The sequence below is a fragment of the Antechinus flavipes genome, chromosome 1 (assembly GCF_016432865.1).
Source record: "Antechinus flavipes isolate AdamAnt ecotype Samford, QLD, Australia chromosome 1, AdamAnt_v2, whole genome shotgun sequence".
NCBI classification, from domain to species: domain Eukaryota; kingdom Metazoa; phylum Chordata; class Mammalia; order Dasyuromorphia; family Dasyuridae; genus Antechinus; species Antechinus flavipes.
This window is the reverse complement of record NC_067398.1, coordinates 595,608,343-595,620,847: the sequence shown is the minus strand read 5'-3', so window position 1 is coordinate 595,620,847 and position 12,505 is coordinate 595,608,343. Positions and strand designations below refer to the sequence as shown.

Sequence of the window (12,505 nt, the reverse complement as noted above, 5' to 3'; positions counted from 1 at the left end):
ATAGTCATCAGATTCTATCAGTCTTTCCTTCAAAGTACATCAAATTTTTCCATTCCCCATATTAAAATTTTCTTTCCAACCTTAAGCCCAACCAGATTTTATTATCATAAATATGTTGCCTCCTTTGAATAAAATAAAAATCAACAAATATTTTGAGTGCTTATTTGAGCATATGTCCTATACTACAGGGATAGATTAATATTCCTAATATCTTTGAATATATTATTCCATTCCCTCTACTAAAGAAAATATAATGTCTTTCCACTATCTATTGGATCTAATCTAAATCACTGAAATCAAGACACTTCATAACTTGGCTCCACCTTAAATATCCAACATCTTCAATCCACAAAATGCAGAGAAATGATTCTTAAACAAGCTCTATCTGTTCTCAATATATAATTTAATTCAATACAATATTTAGGTCTTGGGGATTGAGAGTTTACAAGGTACTAACAGATGGGGAAGGAGGCAAACAAATAGGTATAAATATACAAATTATTATACTACATGCTAACAATAATACAATCTCACATTTATATTTTACTTTAAGATTTACTTTTAAGAAAATTGTAGAACTCCTTTAATGAGTCCAAATGTCCTATAAAAAAGCAAAGAACAATTTTTCTAAAAGCAACATTTTATCAAAATTGCTATACTGCAATAAAACATCAAATATAGCAATATCTAAAGATAGCTAAAGTATTATTAACACTGATGGAATACTACTGTGCTAGAAAAAATGATGAGCTGATTGATTTTAGAAAAACATGGACTTACAGGAAATAACAGAGTGAAATGAGCAGAAGAAGAGAGTATTTTACACAGTATCAGCAATATTGTTCTAAGAACAACTTTGAATGGCTAAGTCATTTTGAGAATCATAAATACTCAAATCAACTACAAAGGACCTATGAAGGAAGAAGCTATTCATATCCAAAGAAAAGAATTTATAAACAGACACAGAATATGGGTTTACATATATGTGTGTGTATATGTGTATTCTCTAATGGTAGCTTCCCTAGAGCAGAGTGAGGAGGGAGAAAAAAAATAAAACTTGCATAGTTGAGAACAAAAGAAAACTTAGAAGAAAAGGCAAAAAAACAGTGGAGCTCTGAAAACAGCATTTAGTATGTATTACATAATTTTTTTTTAAAGCAAACTATGAAATGAAAATTTATGGTTTTAAATTGAATTGTATTTTTATATTGTGCTGTATACCTGAAAATATTTTTAATTTTTTGTCTTTTAAGTTCAAAGTGAATACTTAAAAAAATAACAACCTGAAAGCATGATTATCACACAGCAGGAAATTGAAAGATGACTGGTAGACATGAATTGGCTGAACAATATCATCAATGAGAAGTTCTCATAGTTTCAATGATCATTAGATGACTACCAAATCAGTCTCTAAATTTTGATGTGAATCTATAATAACATAAGTACAAGAAATTCTTTTTACTAATACAGACTAGAAACTCACTATTCTGCAATTTATAATCTTAGTTAAGTAACTAAGAGATTAAATGACTTTCTTAGCATCACAAAACCAGTAAGTACCAGAGTGGTTCTTCAATTCAGGTCTTCTTGATTCACAGGATTATATATCTAAAGCTGGAAGAATTTTAGAAACCATTTAATCCTCTCATTTTACAGATGAGGAAATTGAGCATCAGAGAAGTTAAATGGCTTGCCAAAAGTAGCACAAAATAAGAAGCTGCAAGAGGAGGATTTGAATTTAGATGTTCAGTTGACTCCCAAGTTTATGTTCTATATATGCACCATACTGCCAGATGGCTCTCTATCTATCAGTTCTTTCTTATGATATTACATAATGAAACAGAAGTTGTCCTAACATTAAAAAGTTCAATAATGAACTGACCATTTATAAAATTAATAAATTCAAATACTTAACTTAAATTCAAATAACTTAATACTAACTTCTATCCTGGCTCACTATGTCAAAAAAATTTCTTGTTAGTCTACAGATGACTGAAGGTGTTTCAAAGGAGAATATGAATAAAGGAATAAGAAAAGCCCTTACAAAAAGTGATAATGCTCTTGAATATTTTTCAAACAATGATTCTCTTTTTTAATTATATTGTGAAAAATCAAATCTTTTATCAAGAGACATTTTGTTACTGAAAAAATTTGCCAGAAAATCTCCCCAAAAAACAGCTGTTTTATTTTTTGTTCATTTTAAGAAAAATAAAATTTTAAAAAAGCTGATTTTAGTACTTATTTTCTAATTTCTTTTCAAGATAAAATCCCAATCAAAATTTTTTTCCCTTTTACTTATTGTGAAAAATGTAGGTCCTCATTTTAAATGGCCTTTCCCAGTAATAATTATCTTTGGATAAAGAGAAACTGTGGTACTTGTGTGATCCCAAGCAAATCACTATAACTATCTAAGTCTCAATTTTCTTGTCTACAAAATAAGGAGGTTAAAACTAGAAGATTTCTAAAAACCTTTAAAATTTTTTAACCTAAAATGCAGTTGAAATTCTTTCAAAGAAAAAAAAAAAGGTGGAAGAACACTCCAGAAAAGCACTATAAACTAGGAATAACTGTATAGTTCCCTGGGGGACATAAGGCCTAGAAGAGAGAATGAGCTAGGATTTGAACCCAAATCTTAACTCCAAATATACTAAGTACCCTCTTCACTATTACACGAGAAACATTACCCTTCTAGATGAGGATAACTGAAATATATTTTTAAATGTACCCAAGAGAAAAGGAAGTTCAGATGGAAGGACCAAGAAGCAGTTTTGAAATTAACATGTGTCATATATTATATATTATTCTTCCTTTAAAAAGTATGAAAGAAGAGATTCACAGTCTCACATAGCATCTTTTGAGATTAGCTTCGTATAAATGGAAATTTGCATTTCTGGGGATTTGAAGTTCAGAATAAAAAATAAAATTGAAACAAAATTTCACTTTTAGTAAACTTCAGAAGCAAAATGAATGCTTTTTTTGAGTGCAGTATGGTATGCTTGGTGTTCACATAATTTGATAACATAAAATCTATAATGATAAAAACTGACATTTTAAAATGTAGCTACAATCATGATGATAAAGTTGGTCAGTGGAGAGAGGCCAAGAGGAGGGAAAGGGATGGAATGGTAAATGCACAAATAGAATGGTTTCAGCCCACTCTGCTTTAAATTCAAGAATAGAATATGTTGACTACTGATTTTTCTAAAAATCATGCTCTTTTCCTGGTCAATATTTCCCTACATTCTTTATGCATACATATTTCCATATAGATATCATTTTAGATGGTAAAAGATACAAGCATTAAAATCCCAGTATACCAAAAATGCTCAAACCAGATTAAGATGTAATTGGGTAATACTCAACAAAATAAAAATATGACACAATAAATGTTAATTTGTAGTTTTCTAAGGCAAATAAGTAGCTTATAAGGATGTATTTCTATTTAAGTTGGAGACCACTTCTATGGAATTTATAACGTTAATGACTTACCTTGAAAATCATTATGAAGATCAAAATTTTTTAAAAAGAGCCCAGAATCTACATTCTCAGCTTTATGATAGTTTTCTATTCTTGGCATTTTAAATTCTGTACATATACATTGAAATACAGTACTGAAGTTATTTTTAAGTCAAATCAAATTTTTTCAGTAATTCGAATTATAATTTCAGACAAAGTTTCTGTCTCAATTTCTGATTAAACTTCTAACTGGTGGTGTCTAATATGCTAATCTGAAGTTTGTCTATTACAAATAATCACTCCAACAGGTATGCATTTGGCGACTTCTGTTACTTTAATTAAATTATTTATATAACAGGTATAGGAAATACACACATTACAAATTTTATATGTATTAAAAGACACTTCTAAAAGTAGTCTCTACTACAAAGGATTCTGAAAAGCAAACCTACTCATTGTATAGTTTACATATCTTGAACTTAAAGAAATATATTAATGAAATGTTGATAATATAAAATTACATTTCATATACTAACCTGATATGCTCTGTTTATTTGACTAGCTGCCCAACCAGCATATTTCATGTTATCCTTTTTCATTTTTGCACTTGCTTTTGGATTTGAAGCAATATGACTTGCAGACTATAAATAGAAAAGAAAATAAGTCAAATTTACATTCCTTTTTCTAACCAAGAAAGTAATGAAAAACACAGTCACGATTGGGATATAACTGTATCGATACAACTAAAAAAACCACTATGATCTTATAATATATTATATTAGACAGTAGATATAATTAATATTTAAAATGTTGTGAACTTCATATGAAGTCTAATGGATATAAAAGTGAAAATGTAATTTTAAATATAGCATAGAAATAAATAAGAAGAGGAAATGGAGCTATTTAAAATACACAAATAACTAGAAGACTCTCAATAAATTGAGTGAATATATAAGTAGTATTACAGAAAGGCATTGACAAGAATTCTGTAAGAAAATATGGTGTAATTGGCACCTATATTTACACCCGTGAGATCAGAAATCTACTTTATTCTTAAATATGTATTTCCTATAACCCTTTTTGGTAAAAACCACTAGTTATTTTTTATACCTGGAATAAATCTCTATTTTATTTCTTCAGATCAGAAACAACAGTTATTTCTAAGTATCTATTATTCTCATGACAATTATCATCTATCATTTGTCATTTAGATATGTTCTTAAAGCTTTCGAAGGGCATCCTATAATCTTCATTATCAATTATAAGAAATTCCAATTAATAACAAAACCTTTTATCAATTCTCATCATCCTATATGATTTTTTTCTACTCCATCTAGAGAGAAATCAGTTGATTCTACTGTATCATTACTAAGATAATCTCTTTTTCTGGTAAAGTACATTACTGTTTTTTCCAAGTTTACATTAGTTTCAGAATAAAATCAGGAGAGACTTCAAAGATTAACTAGTTGAGAATTCAAGTGATTCTTTTTTTGCCTTTTGAAATACCAAATAATCTCAAAGTCTCTACTTGAACACAATTCTCTCCCATAAGGCCTTCACCTATTCTCCTTGAGTAGATTTATTGCACCTTCCTCAATCCTATTTCATTTCTACAATTCTCTTACCATGTTTCATTGTGCATAATAGTTGGAATTATTGTATATTTATTTTTTTGTTGGTGTAGAAGTTATATCCTTTTTCCTCCCCAACTCCATTCTATATTTTCCCTTATCCAGAGTAAGTATCTTGGAGCTTTTAATAATAGCTTTTTAAAGCAACTTCAAAATTATCCCTCTTCTTCAACATGTCTCTGTTTCTCAATCTCTACATCCAGGGACTAAGTTTTTGTTAATCCTAACTACATAATATTGCTTACATCTGTACTGTTTCCTCCATTCACAGGACCACCTCTCACCTAAACTAATGAAATAGCCTAATTATTCTCTTTCCCACAATTTTCTGTCCTTTACAATTAATCCTCCATGCAACCGCCAATATTTCTGAGGCATATTTCATTTCAACTGTTCAAAGAATCTTCGGAGGCTCTCTATTGCCTATAAAATGCATACTCAAAATCACCAAATTTCAAATTTGAAAGAGAGCTCAGTGGTCATCTAGTTTAACCGATTAAAAAAAATATCACCACAACATATCAGAAAAGTGGTCAACCATCCTCTGCTTTAAAGCATCTAATGAGGGACACACCACTACCTCCAGAAGTAGTCCATTAAGGCTTTTGGATAACTTTATCTAATTAACTCTCCAAAACATTTATCAATTGCTTCTGCTTTTGTGCTCTAGAAACCTCTTGATATATATGAAGATAACTTTGTATTATGTTTTACTTGATTGTCTCCTTCTGTCTTCTTCTGGACAAACATTCCCCAGTTACTTCAATCAATATTCATAGATTCCAGTTCTTTCACTGCCCTGATTGTAGTCCACTGAATTTCATGCAGTTTATGAATGTCATTCTGAAACTCTATGATACAAAACTAAATAGGATACTTTATACAGATATGTCCTGACAAAGGTGAAGAATAGAGTAGGACTATTATCTCCTTTGGTCCTGGAAGCTATGTTTCTGGCACTAAAGTCCAAGATCACCTAATTTTTCTAGTTATCTTATTACACTGACTCCGTGTACTCATTTATCCTGCAATACATTAATTACTCCCTGCCATAATTTCCAAATTAAGTTTTGTCTACTCTAATGTTAAAACTGATTTTTTCAAGTTAAAATTTAAAACATCATGTTTATCTCTACTGAATTCCATATTATTAGATTCAGTTCAAAGCCCGGTCCTAATATCTGGATTGTGTCAACCAATGTTTTTGTTGTCTCTTCCAGTTTTGTTTTGGGTGCAAATTTAATGAGAATATCATCCATATTTTTAACCAAATCACAATATAAATGTTGAATAGCACAGAGCCAAAGACAAAACTGTGGGATACTCCCCAAGAGAGTTCCCACCATGCTGATATTAAATCATTAACAACTACTTTTTGAAATATTCAATGAACAAACTTTGATTTCATCTGCTTATATGTCCACAATTCTTTATCTTCTCCACAAGAGTATTATTCCATGTTATATTAAGAAAATTTACTAAAAATGTAGACATACTCTATCTAAATCATTCACCTAATGTATTGGATTAGAAACTATCATAAGAAAAAAAAAGGAAAGAAGGTTAGCTAGGAATGATTTCTTCTTGAAGATCCTCAATATGTATTTTTAAAATCAATTTTTGTTGCCTTTAGCTTTATTTACCAGTTTCAGCTCATTTTCACCACTGCTAAATACCTTTAATACCCCTCTATTACTATTTTTAAAGGATCGGACAGGATGAATATGAATTCATATTCATCAAACTGTGCGTACACTTTGATCCAGCAGTGTTACTTATATCCCAAAGAGATATTAAAGAAGGGAAAGAGATCGGTATGTGCAAAAATGTTTGTGGCAGCCCTTTTCGTAGTGGCTCCATTACATAAACTTACTCCTATCTCTTCCAGAAATCTCTAAAAAAAATTCTAAGTTCCATTGTTTTCCCTCCTCATTAGACCTGAAATTCTGGAAAGAGAAGGGAACAATCTTTTTTTTTTTTTTTTATTTTTTTTATTTTTTTTATTTTTTTTATTTTTTTAAAATTTTTTATTTAATAATTACATTATATTGACACTCATTTCTGTTCCGATTTTTTTTTCCCCTCCCTCCCTCCACCCCCTCCCCTAGATGGCAAGCAGTCCTTTATATGTTGGATATGTTGCAGTATATCCTAGATACAATATATGTTTGCAGAACCGAACAGTTCTCTTGTTGCGTAGGGAGAATTGGATTCAGAAGGTATAAATAATCCGGGAAGAAAAACAAAATGCAGATAGTTCACATTCGTTTCCAGTGTTCTTTCTTGGGTGTAGCTGCTTTTGTCCATCATTTATCAATTGAAACTCAGGTCTCTTTGTCAAAGAAATCCACTTCCATCAAAATATGTCCTCATACAATATCGTTGTCAAAGTGTATAATGATCTCCTGGTTCTGCTCATTTCACTTAGCATCAGTTCATGTAGGTCTCTCCAAGCCTCTCTGTATTCATCCTGCTGGTCATTTCTTACAGAACAATAATATTCCATAACATTCATATACCACAATTTACCCAGCCATTCTCCAATTGATGGGCATCCATTCATTTTCCAGTTTCTAGCCACTACAAACAGGGCTGCTACAAACATTTTGGCACATACAGGTCCCTTTCCGAGAAGGGAACAATCTTGAAAGTTTCCTAATCCTCCTGCACTGACTTCAGCCTAATCTTTCAGACTTATTAATATTATTATTATTCTTTATATACCATAATTATATCCTAGTTAAAATATCTTTCCTGACATTCCCTAATTCCCCATTTCATGTTCTGCCTCCATGGTTTTGTATGGGTCTCAAACCTGTAATGTTCTTCCATCTTTACTTATGTGTGTACATATAGACGGCAGGGAATTTCCCTACTCACTTTTTTTTTTTTTTTTTTTTTTTTGGCCTTTGTATTTACAGGACTTATAGTGCCTTGCACACACTGCATAATAAATGGTTACTAAATTTAATACTATTCTGAATCTTGGCCCTACAAAAAGAGTTGAATTTTATCAAAAAGCAGCCTGGAAGTTTACCACATCAGAGTGATGATCAGATGAGAACCAACAACCATGGATTGAGAAGGATAAGTCAAGTGGTATTCTCAGCAACCTCTGAAGGTATGGGTCATTTCCCAATCTTTTTAACCATTGAGATACCTTTATTACTGACCAAGCCCATACTATAGCTCAAGAATAGCTTCCAAAATATTTCCTTTGACTTGTTTTATTTCCCAAAAGGATGCTTCATTTAGCATTTTCTCCTTCTTTAATTACTTTGTATTTACCTATTTCTAATATATGATTTCCCTCCTTGCTTCAAGGCAAGGCCTTTTTCATTGTTTTGATATCAGCAAAGCCTACCATAGTTCCTAGCATGTTCTAAGTGATTAAGAATTGTTTGATCAACTGAACTGAACAAGGCAGTTACTATAATGTTAACAATCCAAAGTATTCAGATTATCTTTTTTTAAAAATCTTAATAGTATTTTATTTTCCAATTACATGCAAAGAGGATCTTCAACATTAATTTTTTTATAAGATTTTGAGCTCCAAATAGTTCTTAGATTTTCAAGAGGTATCTTGAAACAGGATCTTTTTGGATTGCCTCTATTTCCAGAATATTTAAATACCAGAGAGAAATTTATTAGATGAGAGATTCTTAACTGTTTTTGGGTCATGAATCCCCTCTGGAAGTATGAACCACCCTAGGGAATTCTTCTAAGAATACTATTTTTAAATATATAAAATAAGAGATACAATTAAAAAGGAAACCAAAGGTTAATGAAAATAAATACGTAATTTTGTCCTCTTCCAAAAATCCATCCAGGGACCTGTTGGAGGTCTAGACCCAGGTTTTTAAACTCCTCTACCTCCATGAAGAATGCACTTGCAAATCACCATAAACTTAAGTGAAGAGAATGAATTAATTAAAATCTTCTATTTAATTAACTTGTATTCCACAATGATAAATGGGTAGGAAGATTTTGTTTTTAACTGTGGCTAATGTTATTCTCATTGGCAACGAAGATTACCACCTCATTATAATTTAGTGAGCTGATTCATGTGCTTTAGCAGATAACTTGCTATAGTCAAAACAAACAAAAAACTCAAAAGCATTAGGGAGCCAACATATTAGAGCAGAAATTCACTGAACTTAGCTAGGCTGGTCTGTGGATGGCAGAATCTCATTTGAATGATTTGTCAAGATTCCCATCTCAAATACTTTGTTACTGGGTTAAGACCTGTTAGACCTTATGTCCTATAGACATAGCCTTCCAAAACAACCATGTTTCTTTCAATATAGTCTAGCAAGATGACCTTTAAAATTCCATCAAATGTTTATAATCAACCAAATTCAGAAGAAACCAAGTAGCTGATGAGAGCTAAGTTTTTAAGCCTTTCACTTTTCTTTTAAAGCTCAGTGGATTCTATTTTTCCTACAACAAAAGGAATCTCCTCCTACAAAGACAACACTGCATTGTTATATACACCTAAGAATTTAGAATCTGAAATCAGACATTTTCAAGCTGTGGGACAAATGAGCCACTTAAAATCTCTGGGTCTTCTTTTCCTCTTTTTTAAGAGTTGGGTAGTGTGAGTAAGTGAATGAGTAAGTGAGTGAGAATGTGTGTGTGTGTGGGGGGCGGTGTGTATGTGTGTATGATGTGTGTGATGTGTATACACACTTTTGCATATTCTTCAAAATTACATAACTAATTTAAATGTTAAATTTAAAGTTTAGTGAATATTAACCTACAGAACTGTAAAAAACTATCAATAATGAAAAATTATCTTGCTATTTAAATTTTTAAATTATAATTTCAAATTATTATACATATTTAAACTAAACTAATCTAAAGATCAAAACCATATGATCAGTAATTAGATGAGGAAAGGGCATGGGAGGTGATTGGGAAAAATAGTTAATGAATTTTAAATGACACCATTTAAAAAATAACATTTAACATGTACCTCAACTCACCATATAAAGCCCAAAAAGAGCTCTCATGTTTCTGTTGTTCAGTTTCAATGCTTGTGCAAAATATTTTCTTGAAAGTTCGAGATTTTCAAGTCCACCTTGTGTATATTTAACCTGTTAAAATCGCAGATGCCCAAAATCTGTTTATTTTACTACTTTGAAATATAGCATGTTTCATTATATCATAGGAATTACTAATTGCAGTAGTTGGTTATTTCATATTCAAGTCCAAGATATTACAGCAACTTATCTTAAGGTTGTTAAGTCTAACTTTATCTCAAATGCCATTTGAAGCATAAGAAAGCAAAGCACAACTCTCTGCGAAATCTAATCTTTCTCTTTTCTTGTGTTATTAAATGCTTTTAAAAAATAAAGACTCAGGGCAGCTAGATGGCACAATGGATAGAGCACCAGCCCTAATACGAGGAGGATACGAGTTCAAATACGGCCTCAGACACTTAATACTTCCTAGATGAATGACCTTGGGCAAATCACTTAACCCCAATCGCCCCAGCAAAATAAATAAATAAAGCCCCTTTACATATAAAGGTATAACTTTAAAAAACATTTTTGCAAAACAAAAAATATTAAACTGTAGCATTGCATTTAACTTTCTGTGACTCAGAACTTTTCAAACAAACAGCATATAAAATGTAGCTTTAGATATAAAATTGTTGTTTCAACTATTTTTATTATTGAATGCTTCAGTCAAGCTTCAGTTATTACATTTCATTTAAAATTTTTCTTGAATCTAGAGATAGAATTAGAACATCACCTCAAAATTTAATTGATAGTCAAACTAAAAAATAAGTATTACCTATACAGCAGTATGCAAATAAAATCTACTGCCCCCATACATTTGTTAAAAATACAGACTTGAGAGAAAAAACTCCTTTTAGAATCCTCATGGACTAATGTAGAAAAAGAAATAGTACAAATTAATTTTGAAAAATATTTAAATATGTCATTTAATACCCAAAGTGGTTAGTACTCCCTAATGAAAAAGTCATCATTTCAAAAAATGATTACGAATTTAATTTAAAACTTTCATCCATAAAAACTTTATCCTCACCTAACATCACAAAAGTATCTTTTTAAAAGATTTACTTTTAATTCTTTCAAATTATGCAATAATAACAAAAACAAAATAAGCTATTAGCTAAAAAACCCCCAACAAATTCAATTATTTAAACAATTTAAAAAACACTTACTTCAGCAAATTGCTGACAATATAAGTGGTTGTGTGGATTAGTCATCATAAGTTCCTCCAAACAAAAAGCTGCTTTTGCATAGCTGAAGAATATCAAGAACAGAAATTAGTTCATCAAAAACTACTGTCACATCAAGCTACCTTTTTATATTTTCTACATTCTCATAACTAAGCTAGTTCAATTAATCAGTTAATTCTGGAATTGTTATATTAATGCAGAACAAAATGCTTAAGAAATGACAGAATGGTTATAAGTGCATCAAAAGAGATAGCATTCTTACTTTTAAGCAATTATAGTGTAACTCAATGTACATTTTTATCCTCAATTTCACATATGAAATTTATTATTCAGAGAAAAATCCTACAAGTGCTACAAGATCTGATACTATGGGGAAAAAAGATCGTTCCTTTACAACTAAAGGAAGAGACTACCTTTTTTTTTTGATATATTCTACCAATATACCAATAAAAAGTGAAATCAGAATATGCCACCTCAAACACTCAAACAGCTATGAATGAAAATGATAAATAACTATTACTTTTCCTCACTGTCTGAACTACTCAAATTTCAAATGTAAGTGTGATTCCACATGAAGCATGCTCTTCAAAAACGAAGTATAAACATCTATGAGGGGCAGTGGCGGTGGTAGTGGTGAAAGTAATACAGAAATATTAAAAATGAGAGCAAGAGTAACCGCTTTCTCATTTCACAAATGAAGAAACGGATTCCAAATATTCTGCCTTTTACTTTCTAATGCAAAGGATTTGAATCATACTATATTGCCAAAAAAAGAAGCTATGGGACAACATTTCATATCTATACACTCTCCTAAGAGGCCCAAGAGTGATATTAGTACACAAGATTTTAGGATTAAACTGGTTTAGTCATACTCATATAACAATATCTCTTTTTCAGTGGAAATCAAAGTCAGTACTTTAATCCCAAAAGAAAGTATTGATTATTAACAGAAGAAGAAAAACTCAGAATACACCATTTAAAAAAAAAGGAATAGAAACATTTTTATATTGCTAAATGTTATGTTAGTGTCTCCCTATAAGCTGTGAGCTTCTTGTCAGCATGGACTCTATTTGCCTTTCTTTGTATCTATAACTCTTACAATGCTTCTGCTTACTGATTAAACAAATACCCTATATATAAATCCACTATTTTTATTTAAAAAAAAAAAAATCACATGCCCACACACATATCACTTTCTACACTCAAA

At 30.7% G+C, this 12,505-nt stretch overlaps 1 protein-coding gene across 3 annotated transcripts in view; it reads right to left on the bottom strand.

The window, feature by feature from the left end:
* Nucleotides 1–12,505, bottom strand: part of EMC2 (ER membrane protein complex subunit 2) — a 70,039-nt gene that overhangs the window by 9,238 nt on the left and 48,296 nt on the right. For all 3 annotated transcript variants that reach the window (XM_051970985.1, XM_051970987.1, XM_051970986.1), the window contains 3 exons: nucleotides 11,281–11,362; nucleotides 10,073–10,183; nucleotides 3,993–4,097 (listed from right to left, as the gene is read on the bottom strand). In XM_051970985.1, coding sequence (XP_051826945.1) covers nucleotides 3,993–4,097; nucleotides 10,073–10,183; nucleotides 11,281–11,362 — 298 coding nt within the window. The remainder of the gene's footprint in view (nucleotides 1–3,992; nucleotides 4,098–10,072; nucleotides 10,184–11,280; nucleotides 11,363–12,505) is intronic.